The sequence below is a fragment of the Sorex araneus genome, chromosome 3 (assembly GCF_027595985.1).
Source record: "Sorex araneus isolate mSorAra2 chromosome 3, mSorAra2.pri, whole genome shotgun sequence".
Classification (NCBI taxonomy): Eukaryota; Metazoa; Chordata; class Mammalia; order Eulipotyphla; family Soricidae; genus Sorex; species Sorex araneus.
In genome coordinates, this window is record NC_073304.1 from 77745524 (window position 1) to 77768962 (window position 23439).

Consider the following 23439-nt stretch of genomic DNA (forward strand, 5'->3'; position numbering starts at 1 on the left):
AAAGCAAAAAAAAAAAAAAAAAAAAGGAAATATGCACAAACTTACATATGCAATTTACATTTCTGAGTCCATTTTTCATACTGTTTGTCCATTCACCTATTAGGACCTAGACATTTTATTAATGGCTAATTTTAAATAATTTTATAATGTTATATTAAGATATCAACATCATAACTATTTAATTTCAAAATAGATATGATTTATATATTGGCATAGATAGACTGGCTTTACTTGGGAGTGGAGTGGCCTCTTCCAACAGTGTTTAGAAGGCACACAGCCCCTCATGGAAACTTCAGCCAAGTTGGTCAATGGTTCAATTTTAAGGCCCAAGAATATAGTACTGTTCAGGCCTGTGGTTCGGGGGATTCCCAAGCCATACAGTATACTCAGGGGGCCTCCAGAGTTGAACACACACTCTCTGGGGATGCTGGGAGGACCATATGGTGCAGGATAGAACTAGGGTAGGCCACATGCAATACATGTGCCTTAACCCCTGTGCTATCTACCCCCCTAGATCAGACTATTTTATGACAAGTTGAAAACAAATTTCAGCCGCGTCCCCTTGCGCCCCCATCCCCGCGCCGCCGCCTGCGACTGTCTGTCCACTCCCGCCGGACGGACGCCGGACGCCGGACGCCAGGCTGAGGCAACCTCGCACGCGCTCACCCCGGGCCTCTCGGAACCGCTGCCATGAAGCCGGCGTGAGTGAGAACTAAGACACCCAGGAAACTGATGGTGAAAAAAGGCTCCCAGACAAGCCTGAAAGACCCAGGTGGGGTGTACTGCCGGGTGCGCCCACTGGCCTTTCCTGACCAGGAGTGCTGCATAGAGGTGATCAACAACACGACCATCCAGCTGCACACTCCGGAGGGCTACAGGCTCAACCTGAATGGGGACTATAAGGAGACGTGGTATACTTTCAAACAGGTATTCGGAACGTACACCACCCAGAAGGAGCTGTTTGATGTTGTGGCGAATCCCTTAGTAGACAACCTTATTCATGGCAAAAATGGTCTCCTTTTCACATATGGCGTCACCAGCAGTGGAAAGACACACACCATGACCGGCTCCCCAGGGGAGGGAGGACTGCTTCCTCGCTGCTTGGGCATGATCTTCAAAAGCATAGGCCGGTTTCAAGCTAAGTGATATGTTTTTAAATCTAATGATAGGAACAGCATGGACATACAATCTGAAATTGATGCTTTATTAGAACGACAGAAAAGAGACACCATGCCCAACCCAAAGACCCCCTCCAGCAAACGACAAGTAGATCCAGAGTTTGCAGATATGATAAATGTACAGGAATTTTGCAAAGCAGAAGTTGATGAAGACAGTGTTTATGGTGTATTTGTCTCCTATATCGAAATATATTACAATTATATCTATGATCTTTTGGAAGAGACGCTGTTTGATCCCATAAAGCCAAAAATTCCTCAATCTAAAGTGCTTCGTGAAGATATGAACCGTAACATGTATGTTGCAGGATGTACAGAAGTAGAAGTAAAATCAACAGAGGAGGCCTTTGAAGTTTTCTGGAGAGGCCAGAAGAAGAGGTGCATTGCGAACACGCACTTGAATCGTGAGTCCAGCCGTTCACATAGTGTATTCAACATTAAATTGGTTCAGGCGCCCTTGAATGCAGATGGAGACAACGTCCTACAGGAGAAAGAACAAATCTCTATAAGCCAGATGTCCTTGGTAGATCTCGCTGGAAGCGAAAGAACTAACCAGACAGAAGCAGAAGGAAATAGGTTACGTGAAGCAGGAAACATTAATCAGTCACTGATGACGCTGAGGACCTGCATGGAGGTCCTGAGAGAGAATCAAATGTGTAGAACCAACAAGATGGTTCCGTACCGAGACTCAAAGTTGACCCATCTGTTCAAGAACTACTTTGATGGGGAAGGACAAGTGCGCATGATCGTGTGTGTGAACCCGAAAACTGAAGATTATGAAGAGAGCCTGCAAGTCATGAGATTTGCAGAGGTGACTCAAGAAGCCGAAGTGACAAGACCAGCAGACAAGGCTATCTGTGGTCTGACACCTGGAAGACGGTACAGAAACCAGGTTTGGGCTGGTCCAGTCGGAGACGGGATCACTGCTGACAGTGCTCAGGGGACCGTGTGTGGTGCCAGGGATGGAACCAGGGCCAGCTGCATGCAAGAACTGCTGGTTACAGATGTGGTTCTACAGAGCTTTCCACCATTACCTTCCTGTGAGATTCTGGACGTCAATGATGAGCAGACTCTTCCCAAACTGATTGAAGCATTAGAGAAACGACACCACCTACGGCAGATAATGGTCGATGAGTTTAACAAACAAGCAACACATTTTAAAACTTTGTTGCAAGAATTTGACAGTACTGTTTTAAATAAAGAAAACTACATTCAAGGAAAACTAAATGAAAAAGAAAAGGTGATCTCAGAACAGAAATTGGAAATAGAACAACTGGAGAAGAAAAACAGAACTTTAGAATATAAGATTGAAATCCTAGAGAAAACAACTACTATATATGAAGAAGATAAACGCAATCTGCAACAGGAACTTGAAACACAGAATCAAAAACTTCAGCGGCAATTTTCCGCTAAGAAGAGATTGGAGGCCAGGTTGCAGGGCATGGTGACAGAAAGGACGATGAAATGGGAGAAGGAATGCGAACGTTGGGTGGCAGCCAAACAGTTGGAGATGCAAAACAAACTCTGGGTCAAAGACGAAAAGCTGAAACAATTGAAGGCAATAGTCACTGAGCCTAAAGCCGAGAAGCCAGAGACACCCTCTCGGGAGCGGGACCGAGAAAGAGTCACTCAGAGATCTGTTTCTCCGTCTCCAGTCCCTCTTTCTAGTAACTATATTGCTCAGATTCCGAACGGCCAGCAACTCATGAGCCAGCCACAGCCACATAGGCTCTCTAACTCTTGCAGCAGCATTTCTGTAGCTTCCTGTATTTCCGAATGGGAGCAGAAAATTCCCTCCTACAACACGCCTGTCAGTGTCACATCCATTGCGAGGCGTAGGCAGCAGGAGCCAGGACAAAGTAAAACTTGTATGGTGTCAGACAGAAGGCGAGGGATGTACTGGACTGAAGGCAGGGAGGTGGTTCGTTCCCACGTTCAGGAATGAGCTAGAAGTAGAAGAGGATCGTCTCCGAAGGACTGCACCACCAATCCGTCACCGACACAGGCGATCACGCTCTGCGGGAGACAGATGGGTAGATCATAAGCCTGCCTCTACCGTGCAAACTGAGACAGTCATGCAGCCACATGTCCCTCACGCCATCACAGTCTCTGTTGCAAACGAAAAGGCACTAGCTAAGTGTGAGAAGTACATGCTGACCCACCAGGAACTAGCCTCCGATGGGGAGATTGAGACTAAACTGATAAAGGGTGATGTTTATAAAGCAAGGGGCGGTGGACAGTCTGTTCAGTTTACGGATATTGAGACATTAAAACAAGAATCACCAACTGGTCGGAAACGAAGATCTTCCGCAGTAGTGCCTGCCCCGCCAGACGGGACCGAGTCTGAGTGGACCGATGTGGAAACAAGGTGCTCTGTGGCTGTGGAGATGAGAGCAGGCTCTCAGCTGGGACCTGGGTATCAGCACCATGCACAACCCAAGCGCAAGAAGCCATGAACTGACCATCTCAGTTGTGAGACGTTTCCATCTGCGCTGGTGCTGTCTGTCTGCGGAACCATGCTGGACTAGCTTTGCTGCCTCTCACGTACCTCAGCACACCGCACACTGGCCTAGATCAAAGATCCCCTGCTGTTCCGAGACAGCTATGATTTGAAAGACTTCATGACATGCCTTGCCGTATTTAATATTAATAGTGGAGAACGACTTTGACTATTGCTATATGAACTGCTTTCTTATAATATTTTTGTATATTTATTATATACTTGATAAACTAATTCGTGAAAGTTGTCTTCTCTGAATAAGGAAGAATATATCTAGATCACACTTCAAAAAACAAAAAGAAGACAAATTTCACAGGTATTTTAAAAGTAATCATGCGTTTCTATACTTGATTATATATTTTTAACTCATTTATGAAATACATTTTTTACTCACATATATTTTTCTAATTTTCTAGGTTTCAATATTTTGTTTCTAATTTTTATTATATTCTCATACCTAAATTTCTTAAATTAATTTTGTATTATTTTCTAATGTATTATGTGCCAGATTTGTTCTTATATTTAAATAAATTATAGTTTTGCTCTAAGCAGTAGATTGTTTCAGAGTGCAGTTTTGGTCATATTACACTAATTTGAAACCTCATGTTTCTGTTATTTTGTGAATATTTTGTTATAACTTAAATATTAATTAATTATAAACTTTAAATAATCAACTCATAATGTAATTATAGTGACTTTATGTTGAACTTTTCTTTTTTTTTAGGTCACTTCATTACTATCCCTTCTTCAGGATTCAATGGATCAAGTAAATGGTTCAGCAGTAACTGAATTTGTGTTAGTGGGACTTGCACATTCTTTAGAAATGCAGCTTTTTCTTTTTCTTTTCTTCTCTTTGTGCTATGTAGGTATTATCCTGGGAAACCTTTTCATTGTATTCACAGTGATTTTTGATTCTCATTTACACTCTCCCATGTATATTCTACTGGCCAACCTATCACTCATTGACCTGGGCCTTTCTTCTACCACAGTTCCTCGAATGATATCAGACCTGTTCCATGATTATAAAATTATTTCCTTCCACAGCTGCATGATACAAATGTTCTTTATCCATGTTATGGGAGGAGTTGAAATGGTATTACTCATATCCATGGCATATGACAGGTACACAGCAATTTGCAAACCTCTTCATTACCTAACTATTATGAATCCAAAAATGTGCATAATTTTGATAGTGACCGCTTGGGTCACTGGGTTTATTCATGCTATGTTTCAGTTTGTTTTTGTCATAAATTTACCTTTCTGTGGTCCTAATGATGTGGGTAGCTTTTATTGTGATTTTCCTCGGGTTATTAAACTTGCTTGCAAAGACACTTACAGTTTACAATTTGTGGTTACTGCCAACAGTGGTTTCATATCTATGGCCACTTTTTTTTTCTTAATTCTTTCATACATCTTTATTCTGGTCACTGTCAGACAACATTCCTCAAAGGATTTATCCAAAGCCTTCTTCACTTTGTCAGCTCACATTGCTGTGGTGGTTTTGTTTTTTGCTCCATGCATGTTTCTCTATGTGTGGCCTTTCCCTACTAAGTCACTGGATCAATTTTTTGCTATTGTGGACTTTGTTGTCACTCCTGTCCTAAATCCTGCCATTTATACATTAAGAAACAGAGATATGAAGATGGCAATGAAAAGGCTGAGTCAACAGGTTATAAGTTCTAGAGATATGACATAACAGATTTCATTGAGAAGAGCACAAGATATATCTCATGATCCAACAAGGTCCTCAAGTTTCTTATGAACTCTAAAAGATGTTTAAAATCTATAAAGAGATATTGAATCAAATAATTTCATTTTCAGATAGTTATTTTGTACATAGAAAAAATTTTTTATATATTTCTATCCAACCTAAATCTAAACTGCATTGTGGCAGATTATTCATTTAATTTTCATGTGAGTAGTTCCTATCTACACAAATATATATATATGTACATAAATATTATTTTGTATTTTCAGGACCTCCACACTAATAATCAGTGGAAATCAGTTAATATTTCTTGTGGAAATTATGTGTATCCAATGGATAAGTATGAGTTCATATAAAACAACAGCCATTAAAATCATGAAAGAGGGTTGGGAATTTAGTTCAGATGAAAGAAGACATATCTTAAATGTGTGAGACTCCGGTGGCCCCTGGGCCTCAATGGTGTTGCCTGGCACCACTGGATATGACCCCTGCAAAACAATAACAAAAAAAAGTACAAAAACATCTATGTGGCAAAAAAATATATATCATAACTGTAGTTTAAGTTAAGTTTAAGTTAGATGAATTGGAAGGCAATACTATGTAAAAATACTTTGCGGGTCTTTGTCTTTTTTAGTGAACTTTATTTAATGTCATTTTAGAGACTATTTGCTTCATGCAAAACTATCTATGTTCCATTTCTTCAGTAGCAAATTCACTCTACCTCAAAGCATTTTTTAATTTACTTTTAAAAAGTTTTGTCAATCCTAAACGTATTTGAAAGGTTTTACTCCCTAGAAAGGATACCCCATTTGTATCTGTTTGCTTGATGTGCCTGTTTCTAAACAAGAGTATTCACTACAAACAGATGATTAGTGACTTGGGTAAGATCTGTAAAGTCTGGTGGTAAATAGCACAGTTGGTTTTATTTTTGCAACTGGATTTCATAAAAATTTACTGTAGTAATTCTGTTCAGTTTTAATTTCCACATGATTAATTAAAGCAATTCAATAAAAACACTAATTGATGAAATAAAATAAAATAAAAAATAAAAATTACTGTCAGTCAGTTATTTTTCCTGTTTTTCTGCAAACTGGCATCAATGCTCTAAGTTATCTCTTTTTTGCAAATCTAAAGCACTGTCATTTATCTCTAATTAGATTATCCAGATTTTCACTTCATTTATCTTACTTAATTGACTTACTAGTATTCTTTTTTAAGAAATCACTTTTAAACTCATTAAGGTTGTAAGAACACCTAAGTAGGCCAAGAAACTGTCATTACAGCCTTTAACTCAAGATATTGCATGTTTCCTCAAGAGAAAACTTGTTGAGACTATAAAAGTCAAAGTCTGGGATGGCTACTTCCAGATCTCTTCAGATACATCTGGACACTTTCATAAAGACGCTTAATTAACAAAATGATTTACTAAAGAAGACAATTTATATAGATATTTTTCCACATTAAGGTCGTGTTTCAAGATAAAGTGCAAATAAGAGAAAAATCTGCATTTTTATTTGCTCTGAAAATTGCTGAGCTTCTTCATTATGAATGAGGTAGGTATAACAATGAATCTGAAATATGTCAGCAGAACTAGATAAACTGTCACATTTTTGTTATTGAAATACTTCTATTAGCAATAAGCCATCCTGCAGAATTCAAGTGTGTATAATACAATAATTGTGTATTTATCTTCAGGAAAAGATGTAATAATTCCATGAAGTTAGAATAAATACTTAGAAGAAATAATATGAGTGATTCAGTTTTTCTTACCTTTTATTCCTTCTTTCAACCCGTGATGGCTAGTTTGGGACATTTTTTAACGGAAAAAAATATGCAAATCATATTCTAAGACATGTGACAATTTTTTGGAGAAGTTCTGATCTAATTAACTCATTTCAAACCAGATAAACTATCGCCCATAGATTTGCACAGGCATGCCCAAGGTGACACAGTGAATTTGTGCTATCACCTAAATCTCCACAACTTAAATTTCAGTGACAATTATGGAAACTTACAGTGATTTCCTTTCAGGAGTATAAAAGATGCTTAGGACAGAGAGTGATTTAATGTTTTTTTACCATAACTTAATTTTTTATGAAATGCATGGAGAAAGATTTTCTAGTACAACCTATATCACGGTTGCTACAATTATGTGTAAGATTCTAGAATACATTAATGACCTTAAATTTAATGTTTGATTTAGAATCAACACAATTCAGAGCCAAAAACACAGCACAGTGGGTAGAGTACATGAATTGTACTCGACCAACCTGGGTTTGATCCCCAGCATTCTCTATTGTCCACCAAGTCTCACCAAAGGTGATGCCTACACACAAGTTAGGAGTAAGCCCTAAGTGCCGCTGGATATGGCCCAAGAATAAAATCACTGTCACTGTCATCCTATTGCTCATCAATGTGTTCGATCGGGCACCAGTAATGTCTCTCATTGTGAGACTTATTGTTACTGTTTTTAGGCACAGGTAGCTTGCCAGGCTCTTCCGTGCAGGTGTGATACTCTCGGTAGCTTGCCAGGCTCTCTGAGAGGGGTGGAGGAATTGAACATGGGTCATTCGCGTGAAAGTCGAATGCCCTACCACTGTGCTATCACTCCAGCCCAAGAATAAAATAAATAAGAGAAAATAAAAAGAATCAACATGCTGTGGCCGGAGCAATAGCTCAGCAGGTAGGGCGTTTGCCTTGCACACAACTGACTCAGGTTCGATTCCCAGCATTCCTATCGTCCCCCAAGCACCACCAGGAGTAATTCCTGAGTGCAAAGGCAGGAGTAACCCCTGAGCATCACCGAGTGTGATGCAAAAAAAAAAAAAATCAACACAATTCTAAAATTTGTTGGATACTACTCACTAATTAAGAAAATTTTCTGCTAAAGAACATAGTATACAGATTCTTATTACCATGGCAAACATATTTTTCATTGCAATACGCACTGCAATGCAACTATTATTCCTAGTATATTTCCCTATTACGTAAAAGACATAAACTATCAGATATGTCCTCCCCAGTAAAATCAAATGGATTATATTGGCAAATATCTAAAATTAATTCTAAAATGTTTACATAGATTTTAAATTAATATCCCAATCAATCAACTATGTCAGAAATTTTCTCACACTATGAACTCTCCTCTTTCTTGTCAATAAGAATCATATTTATTATTATATAGCACTCTAGCACTGTCGTCCTGTTGTTCATCAATTTGCTCAAGTGGGCACCGGTAACATCTCCATTGTGAGGCTTGTTGTTATTGTTTTTGGCATATTGAACACGTCACGGGTAGCTTGCCAGGGTCTGAGGGAATTAAAAGGCATATTCATCACCAATTTTACTATTAAATGTATACTGCATCTGGAAAAACTGAATTGCTAAATTAAAAATGACTTTGAAAATAATAATGTGGAACTTTAAAGGATAGGGCTAAAATTTGGAACTCACTCTAAATATCAATTTAAAAAATTTGTAATGGGATCCAGATAATAAAAGGTATAATTTCCAAGAACCATGGAGTAACTGTGATTAAGGAAATCACACAAACAAATACCATTACTGGTCCATAAAGTTTGATGAGAGTAACACTTACTTCATTTCTCCCTAGAATCCATCAACTTCTAACTTCTGTTCTTAAAGTGTCTGTACCATATGTTTCTTTCAAATCCTATTGATCAGTTATTACTAATAACTGCTATTATCAATTACTAGTTCTTATTTGTTAGAAATATATTGAGCATTTTATAATTATTAATAATTCACTACATTATATTAAAATGCTAATTCCTTGGAAAAACAAGACAGAATCCTATCTCAATTTTATCTCTTGTTAATTTCCTTCACATTTTCTCTTATGTAAATTTTTTATATTTCCTCCTTTTCCCCATCCTGAATTCTCATTTTTAATCTTATTCCTCTTTCTTTCAAATTTATTTTTATTTACTTTTTAATCTTACATTTTCACATTTAGTTTTATTTTAGTTGACTCTCTTCTACACACTTTGATGGCAGAACAATTTAAATATGAGTTCCATCCTCTGCAAAGCCTTATAACTCTCAGACTAATTTTTAAGATATAATAAATGTAAACTGCGCCTAAGGCAGTATCTTTACATCTGTCTTAATTTTCATGTTTCTAACAAGATTTCTAACCAAAACTCTAAAGAGTAACTCTCAAATTGTGTCAAGATGGAAGAAATTTGACATTCAATCATTTTGCTATGACTCACATATAGATTACAAGTAAATGAGCCAGTGAGATTGTATTGTACAGGGAGGGTAGCATGTGGTACCCCAAGTCTCATGAGGAAATATTACTGAGCTCAGAGCCCTGAGTACTGTTGAGTGTGGTCAAAATGACAAAAAAAAAAAGAATGATTTTTGGTAACTAGATAGTCCTCTTTGCATCAGAAGCTTAGATTAGTCTAACTACTAATAATTATGGTTTGCTTAACCATATAGAGAAGTTTTAACTTTTTTTTTTTTTTTTGCTTTTTGGGTCACACCTAGTGATGCTCAAGGGTTTCTCCTGGCTCTAAACTCAGAAATTATTCCTAACAGTGCTTGAGGGACCATATAGAATGCAGAGGATTGAACTTGGGTCAGCTGCATGCAAGGGAAATGCCCTACCTGCTATGCTTTTGCTCCGGGCCCCAGCGGGTAGGGTGTTTGCCTTGCATGCAGCAGACCTGGGTTTGATTCCTCTATCCCTCTCGGAGAGCCCAGCAAGCAACTGAGAGTAATCCTTCTGCACAGCAGAGCCTGGAAAGATACTCGTGGCATGGCGTATTCGATATGCCAAAAACAGTAATAAGTCTCACAATGGAGACAATACTGGTGCCCGCTAGAGCAAATCAATGAACAACAGGACAACAGTGCTACTAATACTTATAAAATTGTATTGAAAACCCACTAAATTCTTTGCAAAATATTTTACTACTTCATTTAAAATTCATAATTACCATGAGGGTAGATATAGCTATTATGCACATTTACAAAAACAAAAATAACAGTATTAAGGAGGCTCAAGGGCAACAGATGTGTATGAAACTAATGCACTGCAATTTCCTTGTTTAACAAGATTGAAAATGATTTGTTTCATAGGATTTTCAAGAACTATACACAAAAGTACGTAATGGAAAACTAGTAACATGTTCTCAAAAACATATATAGTAAAATATTTTTAAGATAGAAAACTCATACAATAAGTGGATATTTAAGAGTTATGGAAATGGGAGAGATAATAAGTTGTATGGCCTTTATTTTGCATGCGAACCTAGGTTTGATCCTGGCAGCCTGTATGGTCCCCTCACACCATCAGAAGTGATCTCTGAGGGGGCTGGAGCGATAGCACAGCGGGTAGGGCATTTGCCTTGCACATGGCCAACCCGGGTTCGATTTCCAGCATCCTATATGGTCTCCTGAGACCGCCTGCTGTGGTTCCTGAGTGCAGAGACAGGGGTAAGCCCTGTGCATTGCCATGTGTGACTCCCCTCCAAAAAAGAATTGATCTCTGAGTATAGAGTCATTATTAAGTCCTGAGCATCACTATGTGTGACTCCAAAAACTAAATCATAAAAGAGTAATGACAAGAGCTGCAGAATATAAACTGTTTTTGAAGATCAGCAACAAAGAATACAGAGGTAAATGGAGTTATGGACTAAATTTGGCTGAAAAGGCAAGAAAAGGAGAATTTTATTAGGAATAAAACTGCCATGAGAGCTAGGCAGCAAATACATGAGTTTAAGCTCTTGCTGTACACATCACTGAATCTAGCTGGATCCTTGTCACTGTATATGATCCCCAAAGCACCACCAGAAGCTATCACTGAACAGAGACAGGAATAAATCCTTGAGCTCAGCTAATTGTGCGTAGATCCCTCCTCCACCAAAACTAGCTTGAATGTAAAACCTGAAGAGAGCTGGATAATTGAACTATAGTTCAATATAGTAACATAGCAATATCAGATGTGGGCTGTAGAATAAAACTAGTTTCATATTATGTGCACTATGAAGGGTTTTAGAAATAACTATAGGGAGTCATTATATAATACAAGTCATGCAAAACTGATGTTTTGATTTGAAAATAATGGTTGTCACTTCTTTCTCCCTCTCTTCTCCATGGTCACAAAGAAGACTATACCTTGGAATGAATCAAAAAATGAGAGAAATTACTCCATGGTGACAGAGTTCATTTTTCTAGGACTCTCTGATTCTCTAGAACTCCAGATTTTCCTATTTGTATTCTTTTTTGTATTCTACATGGGAATTGTGTTTGGAAATCTTTTGATTGTCCTAACTGTGACTTCTGACCCCCATCTTCACTCCCCCATGTACTTCCTACTGGCCAACCTCTCCCTCATTGATTTGTGTCTGTCTTCAGTCACAGCTCCCAAGATGATTGCCGACTTTTTCAGTAAACGTAAAGTCATCTCGCTCAAGGGCTGCCTTACTCAGATATTTCTCCTTCACTTCTTTGGTGGGAGTGAACTGGTAATCCTCATAGCCATGGCTTTTGACAGATACATAGCCATTTGCAAACCCCTTCACTATACCACAATTATGCGAGGAAATGTATGTGTTGGCATTGCGACTGCTGCTTGGGGAACTGGTTTCCTCCATTCAGTGAGCCAGTTGGCCTTTGCAGTGAACTTACCATTTTGTGGTCCAAATGAAGTCGACAGCTTTTACTGTGATCTTCCTAGGGTCATCAAACTTGCCTGTACAGACACTTATAAGTTGGATATCATGGTCATTGCTAACAGTGGCATACTCACTGTGTGTTCTTTTGTTCTCCTCATCATCTCCTACTCTATTATCCTAGTGACCATCCTGCATCGCCCTTCAGATAGGTCATCTAAGGCTTTGTCTACCTTGACAGCTCACATTACAGTAGTTCTTCTGTTCTTTGGACCATGTATCTTTATTTATGCCTGGCCATTCCCTATTAAGTCATTAGATAAATTTCTTGCTGTGTTTTATTCTGTGGTCACTCCTCTGTTGAATCCTATCATATATACACTAAGGAATAAAGACATGAAAGCTGCAATGAGACGGCTCCTAAAACAGAATGTGAATTCCAGGGTAAAAACTTAGATGCTTAATTATGAAATTAATCTGAAATAATGATACAGTTATAATGGATACGTTACTGGTGCCTGGTTAAGCAAATCGATGAGCAATGGGGTGACAGTGAATGATATAGTTCATTGTAAATTTCATAAATGACTTTAGTAAAGTTCAAGAAAACTGTAACTGCCATAGCCATACCTTTAGTTATTTTCAAAAAATTGTCACAAATGTTGCATTAACTTATTCTTTGACAAACCTGTGATTATAATCTTATATATATGCAAATTAATGTCACAATTTGAAGATAATATCTCACATTTTCAAAATGATAAAAGACATAAATATGTTAGAATTTGTTCACTCCTCTGCTTTTATGAGTGGTCATCAAAATAATAGCAGGAAGCTGAAATACTATTCAAGTCGTGGTGACAGTCCAATGAGTAGGGTGTTTGCCTTGCACACAGCCAACATTGGCTCAGCCCCAAGTATCCCACATGCCCCCACCCACCTAAGCACCACAATGAGTAATTCCTGAGTACATAGCCAGAAGCAACCCTTAAGCATCACTTGGTATGCTTCTTCCAAGAAAAGTACTAGTCGGTTTTTGAGTCAAAAAAATAGAACAAGGGATTGAGGAGCTTGCCTTGTACATAAATCAACCGGATTCTATTCCTGGAATCACATATGTTTCTATCAACACCATTATGAGTGTCCATGAGCATAAAGCCAGACTAAGCCCTAAAATTGTTGGACTTAACGCCAAAATTAATAATGTAGAGACTGGTTTATTAAGATTTTTGATCTTTCATTGGACTCATTTCCCCTATATTATCAAAGCAACTGCACTGTTTCTAAATGAAAATATATCTTAGTGACAGGATTTATATGTAAACTTTAAAGATGTTTAAAAAAAACCTTCCTATTGTAATTTATATCATTATACCTGTGTTAATCTACTGTCAAGAATGACACAAAGGGTGAGTCCACGCAGGTCTTTTTTTTCTTTGTGGGTAACACACAGCAATGCTAGGGGTTACTCCTGGCTCTGCACTCAGGAATTACTCCTGGCAGTGCTTGGGGGACCATCGGGGATGCCGGGGATCGAACCTGGATCGGGAGTGTGCAAGGCAAACGCCCTACCCACTGTACTATCACTCCAGCCAAAGGTCTTTTAAGTACTTTTAAAGTATCCAAATTTCTGAATATGCTGAGATAAAGTATATAATTTGGATTCATACATGTCATTTTTCATAATTTAGAGTTTTGTATTTTTTTTTGTTGCTCTTGGGTTTTGTTTTTGTTTGGGTCCATGCCTGGTGGTACTCAGGGGCTCCTAATGGCTCTGTACTTAAGATCACTCCTTGTGATGATTTGAGAACCAGCCAGTGCTCAGGATAGAACACAGTACTCCTGCATGCAAAGAATACACTCAAGTCCTTTGAGCTATCTCTCTGACCCCAATGACTAGCTCTTAACAGAACATTTTTGAAGTCAAATTAATCTACCTACACCATAAGTAATAATGAATATGGGCACATATTTAAGCTATACTATGAACAGCATCAAAATACCATGACACTCTAAGAAGATCAGACACTAAGATTAACAGAACAGAACTGAAATCCTGGAAAATAATTCCAGATATATGGAAAATCAATTTTTGACATAAAACAAGAGCATAAAATGAATATAGTCTTTCAACAAATAGTACAGGGAACCTAGACAGCCACGTGCAAAAAAATAATTATAATTATAATAATTCAACAACTGTTTAACACTGTATCAAAAATAACTAAAACTGGATTAATAACTTAGATAACATACCCAGAGTCATAAAATACACAGAGAAAATATGTGTTATACTCAAACACCTCGTCATCAGGGTTGTATCCGTATATTCAACTCCAATACCAAATGAAACAAAAGTAAGAGAAAATAAATGAGAAAACATTCAACTTAAAATCTTTAAACAGAAAAAATGATATCACAGTCAAGCAGGCCACTTAGCAATTGAAAAAATACATTTTTATGTTTCTTAAAGGGCTAATATTTAAAATACATTAAAAATAACTCATACAACTTAACAACCAAGCACCACAAGAAGTATTTTCTGAGTGCAGAGCCAGGAGTAACCCCTGGGAAAGTCGGATATGACCCAAAAAGCCAAAAGGAGAGAAAAATAAGACACATGTAGGATAAGGATAACATTGTTTTGTCCTTTCAACCTCTCTGCAGGGAGCTTGGGTTTATTGAGTTACTCCCATCACAGTGCTCCCACTTCTCTGTGTTTACTTGTAACCTCTTTCTTTGTGCTCTGTTGACTTGTAAATATTGTTTTTCTCTTCTCTTTAAGTCCTTTGCATAGTTAATTCAGAGCAATGTCCTTTTTGTATTGACACAAGAAGACGATGCTATGCTTTTGTAACTTGGAAGTTAATTGACTATGATATTTACCTCCTGGATATCTGTTCTTTCAACTTAAGCCTCAGTAGCCCTTACTTCCTAGCACCCCAAAATCAGGGTCACAACTAGGGACTGGATGGACCCAAGGCAAGCAGTGATGTATGTGCTACCCTGGCATTGAAATGTGCCTGGCCAATGCACCATAATACTTAACGATAAGGTTTAAGCATGGTGATGGACAAATTCTGTCATGATGCAAAAAGTAATAACTAGATTCGGAGCCTGCTAGGCTTAGGAATGATTAATCCAACCTGAGCACTGTAGTCTGAGTCTATAGAGACATGTCCCCTGAAGAGCCACATTACAAGCTCAATGTGTCTCTTACTGTATCCATAAAAAATAACTACTATTAAGTAGAATTAAGAGGTGGCACCGGCCCCTCCCGCCGCCAAGGTGTGATCCCAGTGGCCGCACATCTGGTGTGGTGACCACCATATTATGACGACCACAGATGGGGTTTACAAGCTTGCAATGATCCAATATCTGGAAGAAATCTCCCTGGACTTAGTTGCTAAAGTACAAAACTCCGAAACCGCGCGGCCGCTACTGCCTCATATCTCTTCACAACAGGTCTGACTAGTGGGGTACTCCTAACAATAATAGTGAGGTTTGTGTTGAAATATTGAATGTAGGGGCCGGAGCGATAGCACAGCAGGTAGGGCATTTGCCTTGCACACGGCTGACCCGGGTTCGATCCCCGGCATCCCATATGGTCCCCCGAGCACCGCCAGGAGTAATTCTTGAGTGCAAAGCCAGGAGTAACCCCTGAGCATCGCCGGATGTGACCCAAAAAAGCAAAAAAAAAGAAATGTTGAATGTAACCATAGTAAATAGAAAGTAAAGTGAAATTTATCAGTTACATGGCAAGGGGGGGTGCGGGGGGGCGGGATGGGAGGTGTGCTTTTTTTTTTTTTTTTTTTGGTGGTGGGATATGGACACTGGTGAAGGGATGGTTGTTCCAGCATTGTATAACTGAGACTTAAGCCTAAAAGCATTGTAATTTTCCACATGGTGATTCAATAAAATAAAATTCTAAGAAAAAAAAAGGAAGTAGAATTAAGATGTTAATAAAGTTATTGGACTAAGGAAAGGAGAAAAAATCCTTAAGTGGTATTTTGCCTGTGAGCAAAGGAAAGGCTTTCTTATGCTGATTTTGCTATGGGACTGGGTGTGGCATCTACCCCCAAAGCTGAGGAGTTAGAGAGAGAGGAGAGAGAAACCAGGGCAGCAAGATGGAGCACGGAGAGAAAAGCAAAGGGGACAGAGAGAAGAATGTAGGGGAAGAATGCAGGAGCAGGCATATGAAGAAATGAGAGATGTGGCTGCAAGAGGGAATGTGGAGAGATGAACAGGAGAGACAGGAGGAAACGGGAATGAGGGGCAGTGTGAGACTAGACTGAGGAGTTTAGTGAGTCTGGAACAGGTGCATGGGGAGAATGAAATAAACGGCAACTGCTCAACCAACCGGCTTGGCCCTCGCTTCCTCCAAAAGGAAAAAAAAAACATTCAGAAGTAGTCTCTGAGCACTTCCTAATGTGGCTCAACAACAAGATAAAAAAATCTATCAATGGCCAAGGAAATATCTGTAGTAGTACATACTAGCATGTGCAAGGCTTTGAAGTCCATTCCTGGTTGCATCTCAGATCATGGACAGCTGTGTTCACGGGAATCCATAAGCACTGCTGGACATGGCTCCTATAATTTAAAAAAAAGATTCAAACAGTGTTTGAGAAATAATATAAAGGTTAAGATGCTTGCTTTGAATGTGGCCATCCCAGTACAATCCCAGCATCATATATAGTCCCCCAAACACTTCCAAGAGTGATCCCTGAACACAGAACCAGGAGTAAGCTCTGAGCACTACTAGCTACAGTTAGAAAAAAAAAAAGATAAAAAATAAATTTAAAATGAGGAGAAGAGTTGAATAGATATTTCCCCTAACGACATATACAGATGGTTAACAGGTATACTAAAATATATTTTAATCCACTATTCACAATAATTCACTATTCCAGTCCAGCCATGGACTGGAGCGATACCACAGCAGGTAAGGCCGCAAGTGGCCGACCCAGGTTCGATTCCCCCATCCCTCTCGGAGAGCCCAGCAAGTTACTAAGAGTATTCCAACCTCATGGCAGAGCCTGGAAAGCTACCCATGGTGTATTCGATATGCCAAAACCAGTAACAACAAGTCTCACAATGGAGACATTACTGGTGCCCACTCAAGCAAATTGATGAATGGGAAGACAGTGCTATTCACAATAGCCAGAATCTGGAAACAACCTGTGTGTGCAAGAAAAGATGACTGGTTTTAGAAACTATGGTACATCTACACAATTGAATACTATGCAGCAGTTAAAAATGAAGTCATGAAATTCTTTTATAAATAGATGAGCATGGAGAATATCATGCTGAGTTAAATGAATTAGAAGAAGAAGAACAGACATAGAATGATTGCACTCATTTGTGGAATATAAAAAAAAAAATAATACGAGACTAATACCCAAGGACAGTAGAAACAAGGGCAAGGAGGATTAATCCGCACCCTGACTCAACTGTTGGGGGAGAAGGCAATTAGGGTAGAGAAGAGACCATTATGACAAAGATAGTTGGAAATAATCTGTCTGGACAAGAATGGCATGCTGAAAGTAGGTGAAAGAATAAACATGATAACCCTTCAGTATCTGTTACAGAACATAGTGGCCAGAAATCGGGAGAGTAAAAGAGAAAAACAGAGAGAGAGAGAGAGAGAGAGAGAGAGAGAGAGAGAGAGAGAGAGAGAGAGAGTTTGCCACAGAGGCTGACTGGACAAGGGTAACCTTAAAATGATTGTTTTTACATAATACGAATTTTAAAATTGAAATAAATAGCAAAAGATAACATGAAGAACAGATACAGTATATCCCTTAAATATGTAAAAAAAAAAAGGCTGAAATTAACCATAGTAAAATAAAGACAAATTAAAACCACAGTGAGATAATGTTTTCCAACACGAGGATAAAAAATTGCTAAATCCCCTGGCAAAACTGAAGAAAGAGCAATCTTCATATAGAAGTGCAAAATACCTCAACACAATGAAGGGTAATTTGACAATTATTTAACAAAAACTATGTAGGCATTCGTCTTTATATCAGTCCCACAGTTAGAAACTTACCATGGAGAAATATCCAACCCCATCAAAAAAATGGGGAGAAGAAATGAACAAAAGATTCCTCAAAAAAGAAATACAAATGGCCAAAAGGCACATTTAAAAATGCTCCACATCGCTAGTCATCAGGGAGATGCAAATCAAAACAACAATGAGATATCATCTCACACCACAGAGACTGGCACACATTCAAAAGAACAAAAGCAACCAGTGCTGGCGTGGATGTGGGGGAAAGGGACTCTCCTTCACTGTTGGTGGGAATGCAGACTGGTCCAGCCTTCCGGATAACAATATGGACAGTACTTCAAAATCTAGAAATTGAGGAGACTGACGATCCGAGGAAGGATGTAGTGAGGGAGAGGACTCTGAGGTTTATGAGACTAGGATGAGGGAACTCTGATGACCGGGACGATGACTAAAACTATGACTACGATTGCGCTTGTCGGGGAGAGATCAGACTACACTGGGGAAGAGAGAGAAATGAACTGACTACCAACAAGCCTGGGGCACTATTGTCTTTCCAATACATCTCCAGTCTCCTTTTAGATTTCTATTGTGCCTGTTACTTAGACATTCTAATGAATCCAACTCTATTATGTTTAATACACTCAAATTTCTGCATTTAGTACTGCAATTGTCCCAGTATATAATCATTAAAGATCATAAAAACATTAAATCACATATAATAAATTAAACATTTTGGTATTTAAGCTAATAGATTCAGTATGAAATGTTCCTCTTAATAAAAATTACCATGCAAACTCCAGGATACAAACCATTTCAGCAGTGCTAACCTAGTAATAATGTATGTGATTTTGTGCAGAAGACTTTTTAGTTTTCAAATATAGATCCATATTGAGTATTATTTCACGAAGCAGTTTGGATTTAAAATTCTTAATACAAGATTTCAAGGGAGGTTTATATTTGGGGGGATTGAGGTATTCCTCCTTATAAAATCTTACTGATAAAATTTCACTGTCATCATATTTTTAGAGTTTAGGTAGTTACAATATGGCTAAAGTTTGTGATATCAATAAACAAATTACTGCAGGCACCACCACCAAAGTGCCCGCCATGATTCTATTTCACCTGTGTTCTGATCTTTCGATTGGTAATTGCTTTGTGTTCCAACACCAATAGTTTACGCTGTTTGGTACTACTGATTCTGTTGTTCTGTCTTTCAGTGACCTCACCTGTTACCAAAAATGTTTAATGTTTTATCAGTCTATTTTTCCACCAGCAATGTAATGTAATATATTTATGTCACTGAGAATTTGCCAGTTTTGATAGTAATAATACTAAAAAATTTCTGTATTCTTTTTAAAAACAGCATTACATTTTTCCCATTTTAATTTCATGAAAGAAAGAAATACGCATTTTGGGGGCAGAGCGATAGTACAGAGGTTGGGCATTTGCCTTGCACTCAGCACCTGGGATGGATCCCCAGGGTCCCATATGGTCCCCCAAGCACTGCTAGGAATAATTTCTGAGTGCAGAGCCAGGAGTAACCCCTGAGCACCGTTGGATGTGAACTAAAAAGAAAAAAAATAAGGAAATATGCACACACTTACATATGCAATTTACATTTCTGAGTCCATTTTTCATACTGTTTGTCCATTCACCTATTAGGACCTAGACGTTTTATTAATGGCTAATTTTAAATAATTTTATAATGTTATATTAAGATATCAACATCATAACTATTTAATTTCAAAATAGATATGATTTATATATTGGCATAGATAGACTGGCTTTCCTTGGGAGTGGAGTGGCCTCTTCCAACAGTGTTTAGAAGGCACACAGCCCCTCATGGAAACTTCAGCCAAGTTGGTCAATGGTTCAATTTTAAGGCCCAAGAATATAGTACTGTTCAGGCCTGTGGTTCGGGGGATTCCCAAGCCATACAGTATACTCAGGGGGCCTCCAGAGTTGAACACACACTCTCTGGGGATGCTGGGAGGACCATATGGTGCAGGATAGAACTAGGGTAGGCCACATGCAATACATGTGCCTTAACCCCTGTGCTATCTACCCCCCTAGATCAGACTATTTTATGACAAGTTGAAAACAAATTTCAGCCGCGTCCCCTTGCGCCCCCATCCCCGCGCCGCCGCCTGCGACTGTCTGTCCACTCCCGCCGGACGGACGCCGGACGCCGGACGCCAGGCTGAGGCAACCTCGCACGCGCTCACCCCGGGCCTCTCGGAACCGCTGCCATGAAGCCGGCGTGAGTGAGAACTAAGACACCCAGGAAACTGATGGTGAAAAAAGGCTCCCAGATAAGCCTGAAAGACCCAGGTGGGGTGTACTGCCGGGTGCGCCCACTGGCCTTTCCTGACCAGGAGTGCTGCATAGAGGTGATCAACAACACGACCATCCAGCTGCACACTCCGGAGGGCTACAGGCTCAACCTGAATGGGGACTATAAGGAGACGTGGTATACTTTCAAACAGGTATTCGGAACGTACACCACCCAGAAGGAGCTGTTTGATGTTGTGGCGAATCCCTTAGTAGACAACCTTATTCATGGCAAAAATGGTCTCCTTTTCACATATGGCGTCACCAGCAGTGGAAAGACACACACCATGACCGGCTCCCCAGGGGAGGGAGGACTGCTTCCTCGCTGCTTGGGCATGATCTTCAAAAGCATAGGCCGGTTTCAAGCTAAGTGATATGTTTTTAAATCTAATGATAGGAACAGCATGGACATACAATCTGAAATTGATGCTTTATTAGAACGACAGAAAAGAGACACCATGCCCAACCCAAAGACCCCCTCCAGCAAACGACAAGTAGATCCAGAGTTTGCAGATATGATAAATGTACAGGAATTTTGCAAAGCAGAAGTTGATGAAGACAGTGTTTATGGTGTATTTGTCTCCTATATCGAAATATATTACAATTATATCTATGATCTTTTGGAAGAGACGCTGTTTGATCCCATAAAGCCAAAAATTCCTCAATCTAAAGTGCTTCGTGAAGATATGAACCGTAACATGTATGTTGCAGGATGTACAGAAGTAGAAGTAAAATCAACAGAGGAGGCCTTTGAAGTTTTCTGGAGAGGCCAGAAGAAGAGGTGCATTGCGAACACGCACTTGAATCGTGAGTCCAGCCGTTCACATAGTGTATTCAACATTAAATTGGTTCAGGCGCCCTTGAATGCAGATGGAGACAACGTCCTACAGGAGAAAGAACAAATCTCTATAAGCCAGATGTCCTTGGTAGATCTCGCTGGAAGCGAAAGAACTAACCAGACAAAAGCAGAAGGAAATAGGTTACGTGAAGCAGGAAACATTAATCAGTCACTGATGACGCTGAGGACCTGCATGGAGGTCCTGAGAGAGAATCAAATGTGTAGAACCAACAAGATGGTTCCGTACCGAGACTCAAAGTTGACCCATCTGTTCAAGAACTACTTTGATGGGGAAGGACAAGTGCGCATGATCGTGTGTGTGAACCCGAAAACTGAAGATTATGAAGAGAGCCTGCAAGTCATGAGATTTGCAGAGGTGACTCAAGAAGCCGAAGTGACAAGACCAGCAGACAAGGCTATCTGTGGTCTGACACCTGGAAGACGGTACAGAAACCAGGTTTGGGCTGGTCCAGTCGGAGACGGGATCACTGCTGACAGTGCTCAGGGGACCGTGTGTGGTGCCAGGGATGGAACCAGGGCCAGCTGCATGCAAGAACTGCTGGTTACAGATGTGGTTCTACAGAGCTTTCCACCATTACCTTCCTGTGAGATTCTGGACGTCAATGATGAGCAGACTCTTCCCAAACTGATTGAAGCATTAGAGAAACGACACCACCTACGGCAGATAATGGTCGATGAGTTTAACAAACAAGCAACACATTTTAAAACTTTGTTGCAAGAATTTGACAGTACTGTTTTAAATAAAGAAAACTACATTCAAGGAAAACTAAATGAAAAAGAAAAGGTGATCTCAGAACAGAAATTGGAAATAGAACAACTGGAGAAGAAAAACAGAACTTTAGAATATAAGATTGAAATCCTAGAGAAAACAACTACTATATATGAAGAAGATAAACGCAATCTGCAACAGGAACTTGAAACACAGAATCAAAAACTTCAGCGGCAATTTTCCGCTAAGAAGAGATTGGAGGCCAGGTTGCAGGGCATGGTGACAGAAAGGACGATGAAATGGGAGAAGGAATGCGAACGTTGGGTGGCAGCCAAACAGTTGGAGATGCAAAACAAACTCTGGGTCAAAGACGAAAAGCTGAAACAATTGAAGGCAATAGTCACTGAGCCTAAAGCCGAGAAGCCAGAGACACCCTCTCGGGAGCGGGACCGAGAAAGAGTCACTCAGAGATCTGTTTCTCCGTCTCCAGTCCCTCTTTCTAGTAACTATATTGCTCAGATTCCGAACGGCCAGCAACTCATGAGCCAGCCACAGCCACATAGGCTCTCTAACTCTTGCAGCAGCATTTCTGTAGCTTCCTGTATTTCCGAATGGGAGCAGAAAATTCCCTCCTACAACACGCCTGTCAGTGTCACATCCATTGCGAGGCGTAGGCAGCAGGAGCCAGGACAAAGTAAAACTTGTATGGTGTCAGACAGAAGGCGAGGGATGTACTGGACTGAAGGCAGGGAGGTGGTTCGTTCCCACGTTCAGGAATGAGCTAGAAGTAGAAGAGGATCGTCTCCGAAGGACTGCACCACCAATCCGTCACCGACACAGGCGATCACGCTCTGCGGGAGACAGATGGGTAGATCATAAGCCTGCCTCTACCGTGCAAACTGAGACAGTCATGCAGCCACATGTCCCTCACGCCATCACAGTCTCTCTTGCAAACGAAAAGGCACTAGCTAAGTGTGTGAAGTACATGCTGACCCACCAGGAACTAGCCTCCGATGGGGAGATTGAGACTAAACTGATAAAGGGTGATGTTTATAAAGCAAGGGGCGGTGGACAGTCTGTTCAGTTTACGGATATTGAGACATTAAAACAAGAATCACCAACTGGTCGGAAACGAAGATCTTCCGCAGTAGTGCCTGCCCCGCCAGACGGGACCGAGTCTGAGTGGACCGATGTGGAAACAAGGTGCTCTGTGGCTGTGGAGATGAGAGCAGGCTCTCAGCTGGGACCTGGGATCAGCACCATGCATAACCCAAGCGCAAGAAGCCATGAACTGACCATCTCAGTCGTGAGACGTTTCCATCTGCGCTGGTGCTGTCTGTCTGCGGAACATGCTGGACTAGCTTTGCTGCCTCTCACGTACCTCAGCACACCGCACACTGGCCTAGATCAAAGATCCCCTGCTGTTCCGAGACAGCTATGATTTGAAAGACTTCATGACATGCCTTGCCGTATTTAATATTAATAGTGGAGAACGACTTTGAC

At 39.9% G+C, this 23439-nt stretch overlaps 4 protein-coding genes across 5 annotated transcripts; all 4 read left to right on the forward strand.

Annotated features, from left to right (window-relative positions):
- Positions 1 to 690: 690 nt before the first annotated feature.
- On the forward strand, positions 691 to 3783 carry LOC129403648 (kinesin-like protein KIF23). Its single transcript, XM_055133402.1, is given in 2 exon segments — positions 691 to 3096; positions 3098 to 3783. Coding segments are annotated over 2 exon segments (2940 nt in total). The 3' UTR covers positions 3632 to 3783.
- A 649-nt stretch (positions 3784 to 4432) lies between these two features.
- LOC129403622 (olfactory receptor 4F6-like) lies at positions 4433 to 5371 on the forward strand. The gene has a single exon (XM_055133083.1). The coding sequence runs from the start codon at positions 4433 to 4435 to the stop codon at positions 5369 to 5371; it is 939 nt and encodes a 312-aa protein (XP_054989058.1).
- A 5061-nt stretch (positions 5372 to 10432) lies between these two features.
- On the forward strand, positions 10433 to 12483 carry LOC129403574 (olfactory receptor 4F4). Of its 2 annotated transcripts, XM_055132603.1 has the most exons (2): positions 10433 to 10443; positions 11556 to 12483. In XM_055132603.1, the coding sequence occupies exons 1-2, from the start codon at positions 10433 to 10435 to the stop codon at positions 12481 to 12483; spliced, it is 939 nt and encodes a 312-aa protein (XP_054988578.1). The 2 variants fall into 2 exon arrangements, with proteins under 2 accessions (XP_054988578.1, XP_054988579.1); XM_055132604.1 differs by lacking the exon at positions 10433 to 10443 and having other exon boundaries at positions 11518 to 12483.
- Positions 12484 to 20286: 7803 nt separating this feature from the next.
- On the forward strand, positions 20287 to 23226 carry LOC101543035 (kinesin-like protein KIF23). The gene is given in 3 exon segments (XM_055133572.1): positions 20287 to 22692; positions 22694 to 23186; positions 23189 to 23226. Coding segments are annotated over 3 exon segments (2937 nt in total).
- Positions 23227 to 23439: the final 213 nt, after the last annotated feature.